We start from the raw sequence: 22,497 nt of genomic DNA, 5'->3' as shown, positions 1-22,497 counted from the left end.
TGACAACTGCACAACCCTGTGAATACACTAAAAACCACACAACTGTGCACTTTATAATGAGTTTTATGGTATGTGAATTATGTCACACACACAGTACTCCATCACACCATCAAGCGTATACTCTCACTGCTACAGCACAGCTCCTACTGACAAATCACCAGCTCTTACTCACACATGCGCATTCTCCACACAGTCCCAGCGCACAACCTCCCTGAATATCCACCTGACCCAACTGATACACACACACACATACACACAGAGTAGTTATCTACGGGTCTGGCTGGTGGGATTATGGGTAAGAGAAAACAAGAGACAGACAAATCTTTTAAGCAGTATCGGGAAGCCCTGGTTAGCCCAATGCCATTAAAGGACATTTTTCATTTGTGGCCATTGCCAGCAGAGTGACGAAGCAGCAAGCAATCCTTTAAATGTCTCAAATCTCTAGATAGCTGGGCCTCTTCGTACTGTGTGACGAATCTGACGTTTGCTCTAAATGTCAGCTCTTAGAAACCACTGTTTAGGAAGAAGCCTAACTTGTATCTAGTTGTTTATATTGCTTTGAACTTTGCCCTCAATCATGTACCATGCTGTTTATAATTCAAAATCACCAAGAATTTAAGCTGTCTTTTTATAAATAAATAAGTAGTCCTTATGTGTCTGCTCCCATGACCAAGATGACCTTCAACTGTCCTCATGAGTCAAACCTCTCACATAAGAATGTGACACGGTTCAGAAGCAAAGATGAGCCGTCCTGTGAAAGAGCGGCAGAAGGGCAAAACCAACCGCAATGCCCTCTGCACCAGTCGCGCCTGTGGGCTGAAGAGTCACGCAGGGAGTCCCATCTCCGAGTTAATTAGCTCTTGTTTAAGCAGCAAAAGACGACCCTGGCTTCCTTTATCTGAACATACTGACCCCAGACTCGGCAATGATACTGGGTTCCACGAAAGTGCACACCCTTCCATACCCAGCCTCTGACGGAGCCGCTCCCATGGCGTGTGGGTGTGGTTGGCAGAAACCAGAGGGTCAGTCTAAACAAGCAGTGGAAAGATGGACAGACGAGTGTAAATGGCAAGAGCTGCACTAGTCTATCAGGCTCCACTGGAACAGCCACAGGAATGAAAATGGTAGGGCTGTTCTGGTTTCCTGACTGTCCTACTCAATCATAGCCCAGCCCCAAATGCCCACGGGCAAAGAGCTAAAGCATAATTACCAAGGAACTATGGGGCCATCACAGTCTGTCACTGAAGGTTCGACAGGTAGTGACAGAGATCCCAGGCGATCGTAGCGGGCTGCACTGACTGAGGACACTGGACGCACTGTTTTACTTCTGATCCTCTAACAGACCCTGGAAGCTGTTTTTAAAAGTTTAAATCTCTCATTAGTTCATATGTTTGCCCTTTAGAGCACAAACTTTGGTGTCACACAGGTCTGAGTGGAAGCCCCAGTCTGCCTCCTCCTGACGGCTGGCCACAGCATACCACGAGAGAACGTGTGTGAAGCTTCTAACTCTGGGCCTGGCACAGCAGAGCTAGTCCAGTGTCGTGGTTGAGAATAAGGTCTCTGGGGCCAGAGGGCCTGGATTCCTGTCCCAGCTCTGCCACTTGCCCGCTCTGCAGCCTTGGGCAAGCGAATTCATCTCTCTGTGACTCAGGCGCCAGAGAGCGACAACACCAGGACCTGCCTCCTGGATCACTGAGACGACTGAAGGACGTCAGACAGGTACAGCACTTGGAAGAGCGCTTGGCGCATAGTGCGTGCCTCTCAGTGACAGCCCGCTACTTCTCAGAATAGGTATTCCCTAATTATTTGAGCCAATCCCTAGTCATTCATTTGCTGAACACATAACCCACTGAGCGCCCTGCATGCATTAGGCACCACCCTAGTACTAAGGATACGTCGTGGACAGGGCCACTGCCCGCCCCGCACGGTCCCAGCTTTAAATGGTAGAATCAAAGCCCTTTCTGGTGGCTAGAGGTGTTTCAGAGCTAGTCTACTACATGACTTTCAAACTGGGTTCCCAGGAACCATAGGGTTCCTCGGAGGAACCAAACAGGAGGGAGACGAGGGCACCGGGCAGGTGGAGGGCTTCTGGCCTCGGGTTCAATCCAGGTTACACGCTAGGGAGAGTTCTGCTTGACATCTCACTTCAAGAAGCTCTACAACTAAAACAAGTTTGAAAACACCTTCACAGATGAGGAAACCCTGAAGTCCAAAGGGACACAACTACTTCCCTTTGAATGACTACCTCAAACACACGTTTGTGTCCAGAAACTTCATGAAACCAATCACTGTGGGCGTCACTGTCCCCAGTGCTGAGTGCTTCCTGTGCGCCCAGTGCTACACCAAGCTCCTCGTGTGCATTCTCCCACTCGAGCCTCACATCAGGCCTCTGGGGCACTCACCATCTGCTTGACCATCAGGGAGACTGAGGCACGTGTTATATGAGAAAATAATGGCAAAGCTGAGTTGTGAACCAAGACAGACCGATCCAAGGCTCTGGGAGACTATGACAAGGCCATCGCCTTGGGCCTCTTTGGGGACTGTATTCACAGAAAGGCATAGGGTGCAGACTCAAGAATAAGGGGCAGATCCACGTTCCTTCTCTCTGACGTATCCACAAAGAGATGACGGCCTCCTGACCACAGCCGGACAGAGCCCCTGGGCTGGGGGCGAGAAGGCTTTGAACAGAACCCCCCTGCCACCCAACCCTGGAAGCGACACTGAGAGTGCTCCCCTCGTACACAGGCGCCCACTCTCTGGGCACGACGTTCACCTCGTGTGCACTGGGCAGACAGCGTCCTGGGAGCCAGCCAGCCTTCCTGCCCAGAGATGCCCTGAAAGCACAGAGGCCAGTCGCACCCGCTGTCAGTCAAGACAGCTGTGCCAGTAAACACGAAAACGTGTGGAACTACAAAACTGAGGGAATTTGAAAATCTGGCCCTTTTGTGACTACAAAAACATCATCTACTAAGGTGCTTCCCTATTTCATTTCTGCTTGCTTGCTTTTCGGCAAATGTTTTTGTTATTGGCAGTAAGGTACCTTCTGATCATAAGTGTATTCATTTCAAAGGGCTCAGAAATAAGACAGTGTGTTACAAACTTTCCACAAGAAATACTCTTACCTCTGTCTTTGAATTCGGCACCTAGACAAAACAAAAACAAAAACAAATTTTGTTAAGTACATCAAAAAGAAGCATTTTCATTGCTTTCTCAGACCGAGGCTTAAAGGACAATTTCATCTACTTCATAGGCATAGTCTTCACAAAGAGGAAAACAGAATATCCTTAATCAAGACTTGCCATGCACATATTTCTATCTATGTGACAATCAAAGAGGTAACTTTACATTTCTCTTCTAGACGCATTTCCTTCAGACTGGAACCTTAACAGAGCTGGTCTCAGGAAGCCTCGGTGCTCAGTGTCATCACTCCGTATTTTCCACACGGACATCAGTGACACAGCACGTGGGGAAGACATGGCCCCCATCCTCCAGGGCACTCGTGCTGTGCCTGTCCTCACCAGAAGGACACTATTGCTTGCCCAGGCGATTTCCACAGCCTAAGTGGTCTTCCTGCCTCCAGCCCCAGCCCCCTTGACGCCATGCTCCTGCCTCCCTGACACTGCCAGAGCTCTGTCTGAAGGGCTGGACCTCCCTGCATTTCCCATCCCCATCTCCCTCAACCTCACTTCTCTCATCACAACACACCCTATCAGGTCAGTGGGAGCTTTGGGGAGGGAGACAAGTAGACATGTTTGGGGAGGCCTGTGCTGAAAGAGAACTGCGCCTGCGGGCCCGAGGGACGACCTCCAGGACAACTGCGAGAAGTCAGACCAACTGGGAGAATTCACAGGCCGACACGGCTGATTTATGAGAAGAGAGGGAGAGGAAAAGGGAGCAGAGAGGAAAAGGTTAAACTTGGTCCTGAAAATTGAAGCTCAGAGGAATACTGGTGCCACGGACCACCCTGCCCCATGCTCCCCACTCCAAAAATAAAGGAAATCAGGAGGGGGGCTTTCACAATAACATGGTTTTTAATGACTGAAAAAGTCTTCTCCCTTTGTGACCCTCCATGTCATCCACCAAGTGGGCCAGTGGGCTGGCTCATTTATTCAGTTCAGGCTTCAGCCACTGCAACCAGAGGGAGGGGGCCTCTCCACACCGCCGCCTCGCCTCCCTTCTCCAGCGATCCTAGTTCCTGTCCTTTCCTGGGCGCCTGTTTCACCTCCAGCCAGAAAGGGGACTTTCTATTCTTTTCTGGTCAGTTTCTCAGAGAGGCATATTTTTGGTGTGAATATGATTATTTCTGTCACAGACATTAAGATGTTTTTCTAATTTCTAAAGTTTTTGGTTATTAAATAGTTTGTTTTCAGGAGACAGACATTATTGGTTACCATGAAAATGAATGAAAGCAAAATATGAACTAACTACATAAAAATAAAAATTATTTTAAGTGATTATTTCAATAGCTTTGGTATCAGTATACCAAAGAACTGGAGAAGAAAAATTTAAATTTGTGCATCAATCGCGTACTGAAATTATTCTATACTCATCATATTTTTAAAAGGTACAAAGAACAGAAACAAGCCTAGCAAATCAGTTTCACTTCAAAATAATTCTTACCCTCAAAATTTTGGGGCTGCTGTAATAAGCCATGCTCAGGGCCTCAATTTCTTCACACTGTTCCAAATTTATCCTTCTGGTGCACTTAACAGCTTCGTTAACCAGAAATGCTGGAAATCATAACATTCCCAAGGAAAAAAAACAATAACAAAGAGAAGACAATTTTCAACTGTCCAATGGTAACTAAAACATTGTAATCTAAGTAAAACCGCAAAATAAATTATGGCATGGATATACAACACGCTTAAAATAGGGCTTAAAAATTATTTTTCAAATAGGTAACACATTCACACAGTTCAAAATTCAAAAGGTACAAAGAAGTCCCCCCCCACCCCCTCCCCCGGCCCCCGCTGCCACCAGTTCCCTTCCCCAGAGACATCAGCTGAAGTTCTTGAGTATCTTTCTGGAAATAGCCTATGCAAATAAAAGCGTATGTACAGCGATTTTTAGTGTTTCTTTCCTCTTTCGGAAACAAATGCACGATATATATTCCACTCTTTGGTTTTTTTCACTGAACAATCTACCTTGGAGTTCAGTCTATCTCAGTACATGAAGAACTTCCTCCTCTTCTTTTCAGGGATAATCTGTATTCTGTTAGATACACCATCATTTATTCAACCAGTTCCCCATTAACGGACACTTCAGTTGTCTCTAGCTTTGCTATCACAAACAATGCTGCAATCTATTATTTTGCAAGTGGGCCAGAGTTTCTGTAGGACCAACTCCTAGAAGTGGAACAGCTGGGTCAAAGGGCATATTCATCTGCGATTTTGATACATATTGCTAAACTGCTCTTCACAGAGCTTGGACCAATTTACAGTCCCAACTATGTAGATGAGCACCTGCTTCCTCACAGTCTTAAATTTCTCCAGCTTTGCCAATCCATTAGGTGGAAATGGTATCTCAGTTTGGTTTAAATTTACACTGTTCCTATCGAGAGCAAGGTTAAGCATCTTCTCAACAGAACACATTTTCCTTCATGTACAAATGATGCTTCATTAAGCCACAGGCTCTCATGCCCTACTTGGCTAGCTTCTTCTTAGTGAAGCTGGCTTAAGGACTGGAGGGTCACTCCACGGGTTCTGTGACGCTCCTGAAAGGAGCAGCAGCGACGGGAGGCAGTTGCGTGGCCTGCATCCCTGCCCTATCAAGCCCGAGTGAGCCGGAGCAAGAAACTGAATGTTTCGCAGTCTCCACATTTGAAAAATGAAGATAACCCCGCCTCAGAGCATCGTCGTAAGGATCAAATGGAAAAACACACACAGGCACTTAACACAATACCAGCACACAGTAAGCGCTTAATAAATGTTAGCTATGGATAAACTTCAGCTCCGGTGAAGAAAGAACTTTCCAACAACCAGAAGTGTTAAACAACTGACTGGGCTGGTTTCAGGTAGTGAGTTCCCCATCACTACAAGTGCTCAAGCAGTGACTGCATGTAGTAAAGATTCTGGCCCTGGGTGGGAAACTGAACTACGTTACCTTTGAGGCCTCTTTCAACTCGAAGACTGTTTATCTAGTTATGAAGCCTGTTTAACTATGCCTACTACAAAGTTAAACTAATAGCAAATTCTGTTAACAGAGAGAAAGAAAAACGCCCTCTCTCTTACCTGCAGGGTTATCATCGGTGCATAGAGATGACGTGAGGGGAGAAGGAAATCTCAAAAATGAATCTGAAGTCTGCAGATGAGCCCCATACTGCAAAGAGAACAGCAGCTGTTACGGTGCTATTAAGGCACTCACTCGCTCCTCGCTTACTAGATGCCCACCAAGCGCCGGGCAGCAGTGCAGCCATCAGGAACTTACTGTGCACTGGGTACTGTGTTAAGCACTGGCACGTGTTTTCCCATTTGATCCTTACAATGATCCTCTAAGGAAGAGTTATCTTCATTTTTCAGATGCAGATACTGATGAGCAAAAAAGAGATGTGGTCTTTGCCTGCATGGAGTTTATATCAAGCTGCCCCACACTATTCTTTTAAGGATGTTTGTTTCTGGGGCTGGCCCTGTGGCCGAGTGGTTAAGTTCACGCGCTCCCCTTTAGCGGCCCAGGGTTCATTGGTTCAGATCCTGGGTGCAGACCTATGCACCGCTCATCATGCCATGCTGTGGCAGCATCCCACATAAAAGAACTAGAATATACAACTACAACTAGGATATACAACTGTGTACTGGGGCTTTGGGGAGAAAAAAAAAAGAGGAAGATTGGCAACAGATGCTAGCTCAGGGCCAATCTTAAAAAAAAAAAGGATGTATGTTTCTATGTATGCATGTTACTGTATTTGCAGGCTTTTCATTACAGAATTCCTCTGGAAAGGTGTTTAAGAAGCTGACAGAAGCATCTGCCTCTGCAGACAGGAACTGGGTGGCCAGGGACAGGGGTGAGAGAAGTAATCATTTTCCACTAGCAGTAATTATTTAAATGACAGGTAACAGTATACATTAAAATCATAACACTGATATGCCTTCTTTCCCAAAACCAAACCTCATGAAATTTTCCACAATATTCAAAACAAAATTTACAGTTCTTGGGCATACAGCTAATTTTCTTGAATTTAAAAGTATCCAAATGCCTTGGTGCCAGCAAGGATATGGGGAAAGGAACCTCCTCCCTCACGGGAGCTGGGAGTATAAACTCCTGCAGTCTTTCTGGAGGGCAAGCTGGTATTAATATTTAAAATTTCCGTTCATTTTGACCAAGTTAACCCATTTATAGGAATGTAGCCTAAGGATTTAATCAGACCTAGATATATGTATCTATAAGAAAGCTCACTGTGGGGGCCGCCCCATGGCTGAGTGGTTAAGTTCACACACTCTGCTTCAGTGGCCCAGGGTTTCACCGGTTCAAATCCTGGGCACTGACATGGCAACGCTCATCAAGCCACGCTGAGGTGGCATTCCACATGCCACAGCTAGAAGGACCCACAACTGAAAATATACAACTATGTACCGGGGGGCTTTGGGGAGAAAAAGGAAAAATAAAATCTTAAAAAAAAAAAGAATGTTCACTGTGGATTATTTATAATAGCAAAAACTGGAAACAAATGTCTGTTAATAGTGGAATGGCTCAATAATAAACGACAATACACACACAGAAGGAGTATTTTGTATCAGTAAAACGTAGCTGCAACACTAGCTTGGACAAGTCGCTTTCCTACACCTGCTTTCCTCGTCAGTTAGGTGGGGACAATGATGTGTCTCTCGCAGGGCTGTGTGAGGTGATACCTGGAGAGCTCCGCACAGGGCCCAGCACGTGGAAAATGCTCAGGATACAGTAACTTTTATATTGACATGGGAAGACGCCTAAGATTTCTCACTGAATTAAAAAGGAAGTTTATAGAACAATGTGGATAACTATAAATGCCACTTCTGTACAACAGTGTATGTATATTTTTATAGATGCATTTAAAAATCAGGAATCCACATCAATCTGTTGAGAGTGGTTTGCAGTGTGCATTTTGATGGAGACATGGGGCCTTTCCATTCTTACTTCAGAATCTCTACACTTCTGACTTTCAGAACTTGCACATGTTGCTTCTATACTTCTCTTTTTAAAAAGATGCTTCTGAAAAATTTGAACTTTTTCAAAGTTACCGTATGTCACACTGAGAAGTTTACTAGCTAACAGATAATAAAATAGCACGCATCTCCCCAAAGTCTGTAGAACTCGATACAACTTTGAGCAGAAGACCAGGCATCCAACCCAGCTACTCTGTGCTCCCAGCAGCCGCCTCAAGGACTTGCTGCGTCTTTTGAGCTTGAGGAGAACAAAGAATTCTACAGGGACAAACGCAAGCTTCCCACAGAATAAACGTCCTTAAAACCTATGTTAGAATTCAACTACTCAATTTTGATTTTCATGTTCTTTGATTTACGGGCACAGACATTAAGTTTTTCCATCTATAATGTGAATTCTATGTCTTACGGAAGCTGGCTTTTCTGGGAACAGACTGAAAAATCAATCAGAAGGACAGGATATTTGCAACGGGATGAGTTAAGTTCCTAACTCACCTCATATTTAGCAGCACTTGGAGCATCCAATTTGGTTGTCAAAGAAATATCTGATTCTGCAGTCGATGAAAAACCGTCAGATGTTTTCATCAATTTATCAAAATTGTTTTCATCAGGCACTTCTGGATTAATAAAGGATAATGCAGGCTTATCTGTTTTTAGAAAAAGTATTTAAGTCAGTATAAAATATGTGTATTATACATATCATATACCATATTTTGGAAACAGTTTTTAGCAGTATTAAGGCTGATATGAAAAAATAAGCGTCTCCTTCTGTATTCACTTTCCCCAAGATCTCTTGAATCTTATTAAATAAACAGGATCCCCAGACTTGGCCTGTTTCTCTAACAGTGTGGAAGCAATGGTTTCTAAAGCCGATAGGTAAACGGCTCAACAGAGGCCAATTATCATCAATCTCTTTCTCCAGCCTATGGACTGAGGAGTCTGCTGCTAAACCTCTCAAGGAAAGCTCTCTCCACATGGCTAGCGGAACGAAAAATTCTGGTTCTGTCCTCACACAGCCACCTCCAAGGCCCGGGAAAATAAAGTGTGGTGTACGGAAGAGAGAGAAGAAGGGAACGGGCTGTATGTTCACCGGGCTGGTGTTACGTCAGAGAGCACGACAATGACTGACCACTCAGTGCTTTAGATTACAAATCGCAGAGCATTCGCCTAAGTTTTAAATGGCAAAGGAATAAAACCAAAGTATGAAAACATTCTGAAAAGATGATGAAGTTTAATTGATAAAACTATAAATATGTCTCCTGTCTTTAATGTCTTAACATTTTTATACTTGCATGTACCCTGGATATAGACATCTATTTGAACTAAATGGTCAAATAAAAATAAAGATCCTGTTTTCATGCAAATATTCTGCATAAAAATAAAAGAGAAAAAAGGAAATTGAAACCAAAGCTGAACCTGATTCTCAACCATTACACGAGGAGGAAATAAAGTAAAAAAACACATATACTTAAATACATCTAGATTCCTACGCATGCCTACATATTACAAACACCTTTGAAATAAAGTATGAGCTTTCAAAAGACAACTACATGAGCACAATTCCTCTTAAAGAACACGTGCGTGGGGCCAGCCTGGTGGCACAGCCGTTAAGTGCACATGTTCCGCTTCGGCAGCCTGGGGTTCGCCGGTTCGGATCCCGGGTGCGGACATGGCACCACTTGGCACACCATGCTGTGGTAGGCATCCCACATATCAAGTAGAGGAAGATGGGCATGGATGTTAGCTCAGGGTCAGTCTTCCTCAGAAAAAAAAGAGAAGGATTGGCAGCAGTTAGCTCAGGGCTAATCTTCCTCAAAAAAAAAAAAAAAAAAAACACACGCATGCGCACAGGCCTATAAAGTTACTGTGGCTGCCTGTGAAATGGCCTCAAAGATACACCCTGGTCAAACCAGAGAATGACTGCTTTCGATCTAACTGAATGGGACATTTTTCTACAAAAGAACTTGTAACAGAAAAACTTTTCAGAGTTTCACAAAGTATATCACCACTAAAAACTTACGGTTTGTAATATGAATGCAGAAAATAGATGGATTGATCTGGTCGACAAGTTTAAATACCCTTTGAGGTGGGTCTGCTGTAAAATTCAATGAATAGAGGGCTGCTTTTTGACTACAAAACTGCCTGTCACCCCTGAAAATTAAAAGAATAATACAAAATTTTAAGGCATATGCACACAATCTTAGCAAGATTATTTTAAAACTGTCAGATGCTTATCCTATACTACGTTCACGGCTACTGGAGGATATTTATGAAAGCGTGATGTTAGAATTGAACCCATCTTTATTTAGTTTGTTCAGTGTTAAAATGTTTGGCATTTGAAATTTTTTCCTCTACTAGGGCAAATATTAAGATAAGTAGAGTAACCTTTAAGGAAATCTTGTCAAGTGTGGAATATAGATCAGAGTGTAATTTTGATGTAAATGAACCTTGTAAACGCTGGTAGAATCAATTATAGAAAATTTTGCAGAACTTCAGATTGTTTGTAAGTATCCAGAATAGATCCAAAATTCCTTATTTTTAGAATAAAGCTGTCTTCAAAGGATTGAGAAAATGTGAAGTCACGTGGAAGTTTTGGGGCTGAGAATTTAGGGTGCAGTCAAGTCTTCAGCCAATCCCAGACTTGACACACCCTATTCAATTTGACACAGACACAGATATGGTTGGGAGCTATAACCAAAATGAGATCATATTCTGCATACTGCTTCAAGGTCTTTTCTCACTAAACATATATTGCCCACTATTTCCTATATCATCAAATATGTTTTTGTGATATTACACTAAATGGCTTCACTGTATACCTACTTATTGAGACACCCCAATTTTTTTAAGCAATCCTCCACCGTCGGTTTGGGTTGTTACTAATTTTCCCCCATTACATAAAATGCTATCATGACACCCTCGTACATGCATCTTTATGACTGCCTCCAGTTATTTCCTTAGGCTGCATCCTCTGAAGTGGAATTGCTGGGTCAAAAGGTAGCTACATCATTTAAGGCTTCTGAGACATGTTGCCAGACCTACATCCAGACAGGCAAGGCGACCCCCACCCACACTGCAGCAAGAGCGCCTGTCCCCCTGTGCTCTTGCCAAGATTGGATGTTATCGTTCAGTTTTTACCCTTTGCTAATTTCAGGGGCAAAAATCTGTTATCTCGTTTTAATTTGAATTTTCTCATTTATTAGTGAGGTTAAACACTTTTCCATATGGTTATTGCTCACTGGTATTTCTTCTTCAGTAAGTTGCTCATTCATATCCATTCATCATTTTTTATTGGAATGTTTGTCTTCTTATTGATTTGTAAGAATCTTTATTTTTAAGAATCTCCTTTGAGTGTCATGTGTTGTAAATATTTTTTCCCAGTTTGTTACCTTCAATTTTACAGTGTTTTTTGTCACATAGAAGTTTTGATTTTTTAAATAATGAAATTATCAATCTTTTCCTTTCGGCTTTGCCTGTGAGTTTATGCGTAAAAGACTTTCCCTAACCCAAGATTAACAAATCACCGATCTTCTTCATTCTTTCATTAATTTTTTTTAACACTAATCTTCAATCTAATGGTAATTTAACTTAGTATAATGCTATGAAGCAGAACTCTAATGTTTTTTGTTTTTAATAGTTAATCATCCTGGGGGCCAGCCCCGTGGCCGAGTGGTTAAGTTCTCGAGTTCCGCTTCAGCAGCCCAGGGTTTCACCGGTTCCGATCCTGGGTGCAAACGTGGCACCACTCATCAGGCCATGCTGAGGCGGCATCCCACATGCCACAACTAGAAGGACCCACAACTAAAAATACACAACTATGTACCAGGGGACTTTGGGGAGAAAAAGGAAAAATAAAATCTTAAAAAAAAAAAAAGTTAATCATCCTACATCATTTACTGAATGATCTAAGCTTTACTCTACAGATGTGAAATGTCATATTTACCATATATCAACAGGAAAAAATACATGATTTCTTTTTTAAAGATTAGCTCTGGGCTAACATCTGTTGCCAATCATTTTTTTCCTTCTTCTTCTTCTCCCCAAAGCCCCCCAGTACATAGTTGTATATTCTAGTTGTAGGTCCTTCTAATTCTGCTATGTGGGACACCACCTCAGCATGGCTCAATGAACGGTGCTAGGTCCACACCCAGGATCCGAACCGGTGAAATCCTGAGCCACTGAAGCAGAGTGCACGAACTTAACCACTCAGCCACGGGGCCAGCCCCCCCATAATACATTTAATCGGCTATGTGTAAAATCAGTACACACAACTGATTTTTGGCCTTTCTATTCTCTTCCACTGATCTACCTATCTGTCTTGACTCAATACACATTATTTTCATTATAGTAGTGTTATAACATGTTTGAAACCTCGTAGCTTGCTCTTCTCATTCAATAACATCTTGGCTGTTCTCATCTGTTTATTCTTCCAGATGAATTTTAGAATATATTATCCCTCTCCCATCTGACTGGAATTACATTTATAAATTTTTATAAATTAATTGAAGTGTTTACATAATGATTCTTCTCATCCCATTACATAAACTCTCTCTCCATTTATTCAATATTTTTCTCTCACTATATTTTGAAGTTTTCTTCACATAAATACTGAATAGTTAAATTTATTTCTAATTTATGTTGTATTTCTATTGGCGTTATGAATAGAAGCCATTTCCATTATATTTTTTGAATGGTTATTGCTGGGGTATAAAGAAGCTATTGATTTATTTTATAATTGGCACTTTTCCAAATGCTCTGTATAGTTCTAATGGTATATCACTTGTTATTGTAGGCAAAGAATATTTTTGAAAAACCATGAGTAGTATTTATGAGAAAAGATCCAACACTGAAAATTTACAAGTCCTACTGGCCTTAAAGGATGAGTAGGAGTCAGACAGAGAGGGAACAGGAAGCTAACCCAAGCGCAAGGACAGCACTGGCCAAGGAAGGGCACTGTCCTGATGGTGTCTGGGAAACTCTGAGTACCAAAGCTGGGCTAGAGGGAGGACTCGAGATGAGGTTAGTAGGAAATAGGGTCTGAAAGAGGTTGGCGAATGGATCTGAATCCAGGCTAAGGGATCTTAGGTACAGATACAGGTAAGGAAAGCTTCGAAGGGTTTTCAGCAATTGAGTGACAAGATAGGGTGCGAGCTTATAAAGTGGAAGGAGCAGGAAGGGACAAGCACAGGGGCTGTCATGAAGACAGACTCAGCAGAATGGGGCTCCCTACTGCTCCCTCCAATCAACTAGCCCTCTCTAATCTTGTACAATAGATCAGTGTCACTAATAGATCTGTATATTTCTCTCTAGTGCCACTGTCACAACCTTTGGGGTGGGGGGATACCTATTAACCCATCTGCAATAACTTCTTACTCGGTTCCCTGCCACCAGGCTGGCCCTGTAATCCACTGTCCATGCTGCTACAGAATTTCATAAGATGGGACTCTGATCTCCTCACACCCCAGCCTCCTGCAGAATTCAGGACAAAATCCAAACCCCTCAGCACACACAGAAGGCCCATGGGGATAGGAGCCCTGCCACCTCACCACACCCTTCTCTGGCCACAGAGTTACCTGCAGTTAAGCCAATAGACCATACTCCTTCATCCCCAGCACTCTGCCAGTGGCTGCCTCGGCCTGGAGGCCCCTCCCCTGATTCCATGCTGGCCAACTTCCACTCGTCCTTCCGGACCCAGCTCAGCTCTGACCATCTGTTCGAGAAAGCCTTCCCTAGTCCAACTGTCTGGCTTAGATGCCACTCCTCAGAGTTCTCCTAGTGCCTCGCAGAAACTGTCATCCACTCCTCTGTCTCCCATACTCAATGAGCTCTTTGAAGGCAAGACCGAGTCTAACTCATCTTTACATCCCTGTGCCGGCACACAAGACATGCTCAAGAAAGGCATGCTGACATGAGAAGGGAAGAAAGAGGCAGGAGTCAGGACAGCCTCCAGGTTTCTGGCCTGAGTGTCTGCCCGAAAGAACAACAGTAGAGAAAGTCAAAAGGTGATACAATGGGGCCGGCCCAGTGACGTAGTGGTTGGGTTTTCGCACTCCACTTTGGCAGCCCAGGGTTCACAGGTTCAGATCCCAGGTGTGGACCTGCACACTGCTCATTGGGCCATGCTGTGGTGGTGTTCCACGTGAAAAATGGAGGAAGACTGGCAGAGATGCCGGCTCAGGGACAGTCTTCCTCTGGCAAAAGGAGGAAGACTGGCAACAGATGTTAGCTAGGGGCCAATCTTCCTCACCAAAAAAAGAAAAAGGTAATACAAAAGGGTCAATTAGCGTGTGAAGGGGAGAAATTCATTCATCCATTCAACCCGTTTGCAATAAGAGCCAACTATGTGGCAGGAGCTGTGCTAGGGACTAGTGAGATATAGTTTATAAAAGAGATAATTCTTCTTACTTTTATGAGGCTTACATCTAATGGGGAAAAGAGATATTAATCGAACAATCTTAACAATAAACTTACAATTTATTAGGTGATAGGATTAGTTGTTGGCAGTTTAGCAAATGTAAATAAACCTTTTATGAATTGAACCTATAGAACAAGAACACTCAATTAATTAGAATTATTAGTTTTCATTTCATTATTTCTACACTTCATATTTAGAAGAAAGTGACAAGCAAAACTAACTCAAAAAACTCTGAGGTTCTTTCCTGAGGGCATATAGATTCAGCTCTAACTTCTAAACCAGGGTCCACAAATCCCGCCTGACTTTGTAAATACAGTTTCGTTGAAACAGTCACGCCCACTCATTTACTCGTTGTCTGTGGCTGCTTTTGCTCAACAACAGTAGAGTTGAGAAGTTGCAACAAAGACCATATGGCCTGCAAACCTTAAAATATTTACTATGTGACCCTTTATGGAAAAAGCTTGCTGATCCCCATCCCAAATGGTCTATATTTAAAATTACAGTATTGGCTAATAAAAAAGTGACATTCTAAATAATGTCTCAAATTGGAGCAGAAATCTCAGTCTCAGGCTCCTGGTAGGTACTAAGAAAGGAAAGCTGAATGGTTTTCAACAAAGACTGAACCACGCTGTAGTCTGCAGCCAGAAAAATAGTCTGACCACATCTCATTCTCCAAGCATTTTTACAATATTAGAAGTAGATTCAATTCCCCATTGGTCAATAAAATAGTTTCTCATGGGAAAAACATATTGTACTTCCAAAAAGCATTCAACCTATCAAGTATCAACTGCTGCAACTTGCTACAAGGCTAAATTTAAATTAGCTATCTCTGAATAATAAGTTGGTCCCATCCTGAATAAATTAACCTCTTAGAGGTGCTATTTTATCAAAAAGCTTTGAAATCGGAATTATGAGAAACAGATCATTCACAAGAGATTATTTCTTTGCCTTGTAATCCACTGGGAACGTCATTTTCCATTATTCTCCGATACAATGTGAACTGTGAGAATTCCCAGTAGATTTACCTATCAGAAAGGTGTAAACAAAGCTTTCCTGACTATCTATTTAATTTTTTGGTACAAGTACCATGTCCACAACAAAAGCTGTAAAATTAAACTGCACTTTTCATCTTGGCTAAACATGAGACTAAGTCATTGATAGAAAAATGTGACATATTATCTGTTTACAAATCAAAGTGACATGATATTCAACCTCCAAACACAGAGATTTCGTTATACTCTTTTTAAAACGTACACTCTCTCTTCTCTTTCCCCTGCACCAACATCTGGCTGGATGCAAATAAGGGGTACTCTTCTACGCATTGGTTTAGACACCGTGGCCTCTGAATGACGCAAAATTCAGGAAATCAGATTTGGGTTCTTCAGCCTGGGTGAGTTTTCACTTTCTGTCCCCAAATTTTATAATCTTGGTCCAATTTTATCAAAACCGCATGTGTCACAAACTTACGTGACAACGGGAACTGAGCACGCAGAAAAGACACTGAAATCCATGGAGCTACAATCGGGATCACAGCAGCAGTTGACATCACACCGTGCTGGAGACAAGTCACAGACACACAGAGCAGCCACTACGGAAACAAGAGGCGAGATGCAGGGTGTCACCATCAGCAGGCGGTGACTGCCCCCTGCCACTGCAAGGTACCAAAAACCCATTTCATACAAAAGGTCCACTTTCTTTTTCCTATTGTACTTTGGGGAAAATTTGTGAAGTGAGAATGAGTCAGTGTGAGCATGCCTCAATCTGAGGTTTCCCCAAAGTGGCTCGTCATCTGACTCGTGGAAAGGTCTGTTTGTTTGTGCTTTACCTACAAAGACTCTGACTTGGTAAGCTGACTATGAACCCAGACCTCTGTGTTTTTCAAAAACTTTCCAGGTGATGCTGATAATTAAGACAGGGTGAAGAACTAGCTTGCTGGGGGCCGGCCTGGAGGCAGAGTGGTTAAGTTCACACGCTCTGCTTCCATGGCCCGGGACTGCTGGTTTGGATCCTGGGTGCAGACCTACACAACACTCATCAAGCCATGCTGTGGCAGCATCCCACACAGAAGAACTAGAATGATCTACAACTAGGATATACAATTAGGCACTGGGGCTTTGGGGAGAAAAAAAAAAAAAAGAAGAAGATTGGCAACAGATGTTAGCTCAGAGCCAAACTTCCTCACCAGAAAAGCATACTTAAAAAAAAGGAAAAAAGAACCAGCATACTAAATCACTTGCCTGACCGTAAGAAACACCAGTTTAATATTGCAGATTCTCAAGCTCCTCCTCTGGAGACTGATTCAGAGGAAGGGTCACTAAAGGCTGCCAAGAATCAGTGTTCTCAACCTTGTTCTTTTCCTCAAACATCACCTGCAGCTTTGAAGCTAAGCCCACATTCGCACGCTATTGGCCAAGAATCAAACCAGCTCAAGTGCTTTGTACTTGGGGTCCTAGCAACATCTTTGGTAATTTAGACAATAAAGCATGGAGAGGAGTAGGACTCTCCCTACACAGCACTTTTAATTTTTAATGATGATGACTATCTGGATTTTTAATTCTCTATTTTATTCTGGCAAATAGGGAAAAAAACTCTTTTAAAGAAATAATAGAGCATGAGAATGGTAAACACTGAATTCATGGCAGTCATTATTGCTGGGAGGGAGGGAATAAGATCAGCGCACCAATGTAATTTTTTTCTCTTCAAAAAAGGATTTCATGCAAAAACAAGGATCTCGAGCAAATGCTGGTAGAGAGTCCATACAACATTCTTATTTGCTTGTATGAATGATTTCACAATAAAAGTGAGTTTTAGAAAAATGTAGCTCAGAAAAGGTACAATAACATACTCGGGAAAGAAGCGTGTGAGGAGAAGGGGAATGTTTTGTCAAGAAATACACAAACCTTTCTCAGTCTGAGATACAAAAGTTGTCCCCCTTAAGTTTACGTGCTTCTCTGTAGCCAGGCCTCCTCCATGTGCTTAGTAAAATAACACAACGTAACACACACTAACGTAAAAAATAGTGTTCTGGCTCCCTGCCTCATGCGTTTAAAATTGTAATCTTGATTTGTTTTCTAAAACTTCAAACCCTTGTAGGTAGCTATAAGACCACTAAGGACAAAGCAATAGTGTTTAATAACCCCACTTAGGAAAGAAAGATCTCTATCCAGGAAACGAGTGTATTTAATCAGCCAACAAGCATCTGTCCAGCAGTTGCAGGGTCTAAATAGCACTCAGCCGCTCTTGCACACCTCTTATGTCTACACTCCTGGCTCACAGAGCAGAGTACTAATGAACAAAGCTGATTCAAGATGAAAGTTATCACTCTTCTCTTCCCTTTGCAACCCATTCTGCAAATGGCTGTCCAGTTCTCCACTCAGAGCCAGCCTCCTGCTCCAACACATACCAGGGCTGTGACCCAAAATCAGGCAGATAATTCACCTACCTGAAAAATGGGGATAACCCACACCATACAGTTATGAGGATTAGGTGAGATACATCACAGATGACATGCTTAGCACAGTGCCTGCTACACAGCAAGCAATTAATAAACGCCAGCTGTCGCTTATTACCATTACTTTCACAGGCGTAAGGAGGGATCCTTTAAAAAAGATGAAGCTAAGTGAAAATTGACCCCCCCCCCCACACTGGAAAAAAGCCCTGAACACATGCCCTAATAATGATGCTTCAAGAATAGCTTCCTTCTGGGAATAAAGTGGATTAACAGATGGAATATTTACATGGATAAAAGACAACCCAGTCCAAAAACCTTAGAGAATTTTGGGCCCTGAAAGACTCTGCTATTTTCTGTCCAATTTATTACTGATTTAACTTCCCTACTAATCCATCAAATGAAGTTTAAATATAAAACAGAGTTTTGTTAATGTCTATATTGAAATAGTGAATATATTTCTCTGTACTTTTTCTTTCAGACTACTCATAATTTATAAAGGAGCTCCTTTGGAGAAACAATGGTTCAGTAACTCAGGTTAAGTCCCACAGTTCAGGACGTCAGCCAATAACGACTTTCTATTTACTAATACTGAGCTTCATTCAATTCTTTTTTTTGTAAAGATTGGCACCTGGGCTAACAACTTGTTGCCAATCTTCCTCTTTTTTTTTTTTAAAGATTGGCACCTGGGCTAACAACTGCTACCAATCTTTTTTTTTTCTTTTCTGCTTTATTTCCCCAAACCCCCCGTGTACACAGTTGTATATCTTAGTTGCAGGTCCTTCTAGTTGTGGGATGCTCAACGTGGCCTGACGAGCGGTGCCATGTCCGCGCCCGGGATCCAAACCCTGGGCCGCCGCAGCGGAGCACGCGAACTTAACCACTCAGCCACAGAGCCGGCCCCAGCTTCATTCAATTTAAGAAAAGATCTCTTTCTCGTAAGAAGCGATAAAAAATACTGCATACCTACTGAGGTTACAGTCAGTGGACTTAGAATTTTTAAGATCACAAACTCTTTCGAGAAACTGCTGACTGCTATGAACCCTCACCTCAGAAAAATGCATATTCACAGAATTTTGCACTCAATCTCAGGGTCACAGACAGACATCGCTGGAAGTCAGCAATGTCAAATCAGACTATATTCATTAAATGCGTAACTCCAGGTTTAGATCACTTTCCGAGAAATATGTTAATTATCCCTAAAGATGAATCCTAAGAAGTGGGCACACCTTACCCCATACCTTCCCACTTTCAACTCAGCACAGGCAGAATCCTGAGTTTTCATAACTCAAGTCAACAGACAAGGGCCTTATCTAGTCACATTTTGTAAGCTAGACTTCTGGCACTTCTTTTTTGGTAAGTGAAAAGTTTAATGCATCCTATGCATTTAATTTCCACAACTATCTAGAAACTTTCGATTCAATTTTGTCTTCGGCTGCAAAGCTGCAAGGATTCATTCATTATTACCTTTAGCATGAATGTCGTCCAGGACCACTGCAAGTACGTTCAAAGAACTGATATTGTCCCACTTACACTCTCTGGGCCTCAGTTTTCTCATTTGTATGCCAGGGATAATAATATCTACCTCTCAGAGTTGTTGAGAGAATTCATGCCTATGAAACACTTAGCAATGCCTGCACACGTAAGTGTTCAATAAATGTTAACTATCATTATTATTACATCCTCACCCGGGCTACCCACTCCAGGTTGGATTACTGTGGATCCTCAGGAGTTGGCACTTGGTACCCACCGTCCGTGACCGGGGTGGGCCTGGGGCCAGAGGAGGGCCGAGGGGCTCTGGGGGTCTCGGGAGGCCCAGGCGACAAGGCGGGCCGGAGAGTCGTCGCGGCTGGCTCCGCAGAGTTGAAGCCCTCCGTCGTCACCGCGGAGGTGGCCCCGGCCTGGGCGCTCCCAGAGGCCCAGCAGTCCAGGAGCACGAGCAAGAGCGGCGGGAGGCCCCGCGACCCCATCACCTCGCCGAAACCTGCGCGCCCAGATGCAGGGGAACCGCGCGTTGCCAGGTAACCGCGGCGGCCGGGCGCGGGGCATTACGGGAAGGCTCCCTCGAGGCCTCGCGAGACCGCAGGGGCTGGGGGCGGGGCCTGGGCGAAGTGGGCAGAAAGAGACGGCCGGTGAGGGGGCGGGGCCTGGGCGAGACCGGTCACGAGGGGCGGAGACGAGGGCCCGGGATGAGGGAGTGGGATCATGCGCAGTGTGAGTCCAGTGGAGACCGAGGGTTGTGAAATCCTCTAGTGCAACGCTCGCGGACTGCGACGCTTGTTTAAAAAGTGCGAATGTGCAGGTTACATCTCAGGGGATTCTGATTCACTGAGTCTTACAGCAGGATCCAGGAATCAATGTTTTTAACAAATGTCCTGACGCAACCGGTGGGGGGACGGAAATTTGGGAACTCCTCTCCTAAAGCTACTAAATAGGGTCTTTTGAAGAAGCACAGAGATGACATCACCATCCTTGAATTTTCTCTGTCCCACACCCTGTCCACGCTGGCTTTGTCTTTTTTGTTTTAAGATGCATCGCAGGAGGCGGCCAGATAACTTCTGTTCACCGTGTTGTGATAAAGGGGACAAATGAACACTTTTTTACAGACAAAAACATTGACAAAAATTAAGTAGAATGATTTATACGTCTTAAAAGGAAAAAACAAAGCAAATCTACTGTAACTCTACAAAATGACACGGAGACCACAAGACTTAGTAGGGAAGCACTTCCATTCTAAACTGGCTGATTTATAAGGTACTCCAGCTCAGGGATGTTGGCTATACCTTTGACAGTTAATCTCCTTACAATTCAGAAGTAGATGTTAAAATACTTAAACATATCATGATATTTATTTAAGAAACACATTTACACAATTCAGAAGAATGCCAAAACAGTATATATACCTAATTTATTAAATTTATATAGCAAATCTAAATCATCAAAGTGACATCTTTAGCATCTTCCTGTGGCACTCCAGAGAAAATGTATAAAAATATAATTGGATCACTCAAACGACTAATACAGATATTTCCAAATTTTTTTCTCCAAAGGATTGCTTTAACGTCTGATTGAAATTTTGGACCACTTTTAGTAAGTAATACAATGCTTCCCTTAAAATATATATACATATATTTTTTTTCCAAACCTTCATCTCATAACTTCTAAATCCAGGACTTACTGTTGTTGTTTTAAACCTTCTCTTTACTTCCAGGCCTCTACTTTCTTTTGTATTCCTTAATATCTGTGAATCACTTTGTCCTATTTTCTGTTGTGAAATTTTAGGCTGTTGGACTCAATCTTGATAAAGTGTCCTTCACTCCAACATTTTCATCTTTGTGGTTTGGGAAATCTCACCACCCTTTTCATCCAATCTCAAACACTGGGTAGATGGCCCAAAAGTAATTTTACGACATCTTATGAAATGCACATGAGGATTGCATCGACTCAGATCGGTTTTGCAATCCTTGGGAAGACTGAAACTTTTCATTTCACAGGTGACCCATTTTCACCAGCCTTTTTTCACCTTTCAAGCCAGGGGATTCTTTCACTCTCTTCTCCCTCGGCCTTGGCCGTTTCCCTCGTTAGGATGGAATGATACAAGGAGAGGCTGAGATCTATTTCCATATTTTGTCCAAAACCACAGCATTTGGATTGTGAGTGAATGTTTGTGATTAAAAATGTCCATCTGTTTCTTTAGGATTATTGGCATTCTCATTTCCTTATAGTCTGTGCCAACAATGGGAGGAATCAAGACAATTCAGCATTTTAGAATTCTGCTCTTGGACACTGCTGCCTATGAGGAGTCTGAAAAACCAAAGATAGGAGTAGTTGGGTGGAAAAATAGCTAAGGCTGACTTTACAAGGGAGTATTAGCCACTCTGTCTTAGTCTTTGGTGTGGTTTGGGGTGAATTGGTTATTATTGTTGTTATTATTGCTAATAAAGTCATGGCTTCTAACCTGTCTAAAATTAGGTATCCAATTTTTCTATAATTAAGTATATGCATCCATCTTTATTCATCTGAGCCAAATATTTTACACATAGGGAGGCAGAATCATCAAGCTTTATGAAGGAATTGCTCAGCGCCGCAGGGAGGGGAGACCGAGGCTATGCGAGGACCAAGGATGGACTCTGCTGTTTTGACTGAAGTGACGAGTCCAGTAACTGATTTGTAAATCAACACTCAGAAGAAAATAGCCCTGGACTTCTCTCCTCCTCCCGTCCCCGTATGCCTGGCCCACCACCAGGCACTGTATTCTTCGTCAAAGGTTTTCTGAAACTTTATGGGGGCAGGAGGGCTATTTGAGCAGACTACACATTCTTCAACAGTCTCAAATTTACAAGCTTGACCTTTTCTGAAAATGAAGTAATAAATACAGTCACTGACATATGCTGACAGGAGTGAAATAAGAATTCTTTGTTTACCAGACAACTTTAAACTTGCAGCCTATTATTGGACCATACTGCGGTTTGAATAAACCAGTTGGCTTTTTAACAATC

At 42.9% G+C, this 22,497-nt stretch overlaps 1 protein-coding gene and 1 long non-coding RNA gene across 3 annotated transcripts in view; one reads left to right on the top strand and one right to left on the bottom strand.

Moving 5' to 3' along the window:
- TCTN1 (tectonic family member 1) overlaps positions 1–19,968 on the bottom strand; it is a 27,643-nt gene extending 7,675 nt beyond the window's left edge. For both annotated transcript variants that reach the window (XR_011505329.1, XM_014858676.3), the window contains exons 1-7: positions 19,749–19,968; positions 16,018–16,138; positions 10,156–10,286; positions 8,631–8,782; positions 6,231–6,318; positions 4,621–4,730; positions 3,123–3,143 (exon numbers count right to left, since the gene is read on the bottom strand). Coding sequence is in view for 1 of the 2 variants with exons in the window: in XM_014858676.3 (XP_014714162.1) it covers positions 3,123–3,143; positions 4,621–4,730; positions 6,231–6,318; positions 8,631–8,782; positions 10,156–10,286; positions 16,018–16,138; positions 19,749–19,968 (843 nt within the window). In the remaining variant the exon portion in view is untranslated. The remainder of the gene's footprint in view (positions 1–3,122; positions 3,144–4,620; positions 4,731–6,230; positions 6,319–8,630; positions 8,783–10,155; positions 10,287–16,017; positions 16,139–19,748) is intronic.
- Positions 16,071–22,497, top strand: LOC123288094 (uncharacterized). The gene is made up of 4 exons (XR_006531629.2): positions 16,071–16,208; positions 19,705–20,019; positions 21,049–21,088; positions 22,042–22,497. It is a non-coding gene; the product is annotated as an uncharacterized lncRNA (long non-coding RNA).

Source organism: Equus asinus, chromosome 8 (assembly GCF_041296235.1).
Source record: "Equus asinus isolate D_3611 breed Donkey chromosome 8, EquAss-T2T_v2, whole genome shotgun sequence".
Classification (NCBI taxonomy): domain Eukaryota; kingdom Metazoa; phylum Chordata; class Mammalia; order Perissodactyla; family Equidae; genus Equus; species Equus asinus.
The sequence above is the reverse complement of the archived record's forward strand: the minus strand, read 5'-3'. Positions and strand labels throughout refer to the sequence as shown.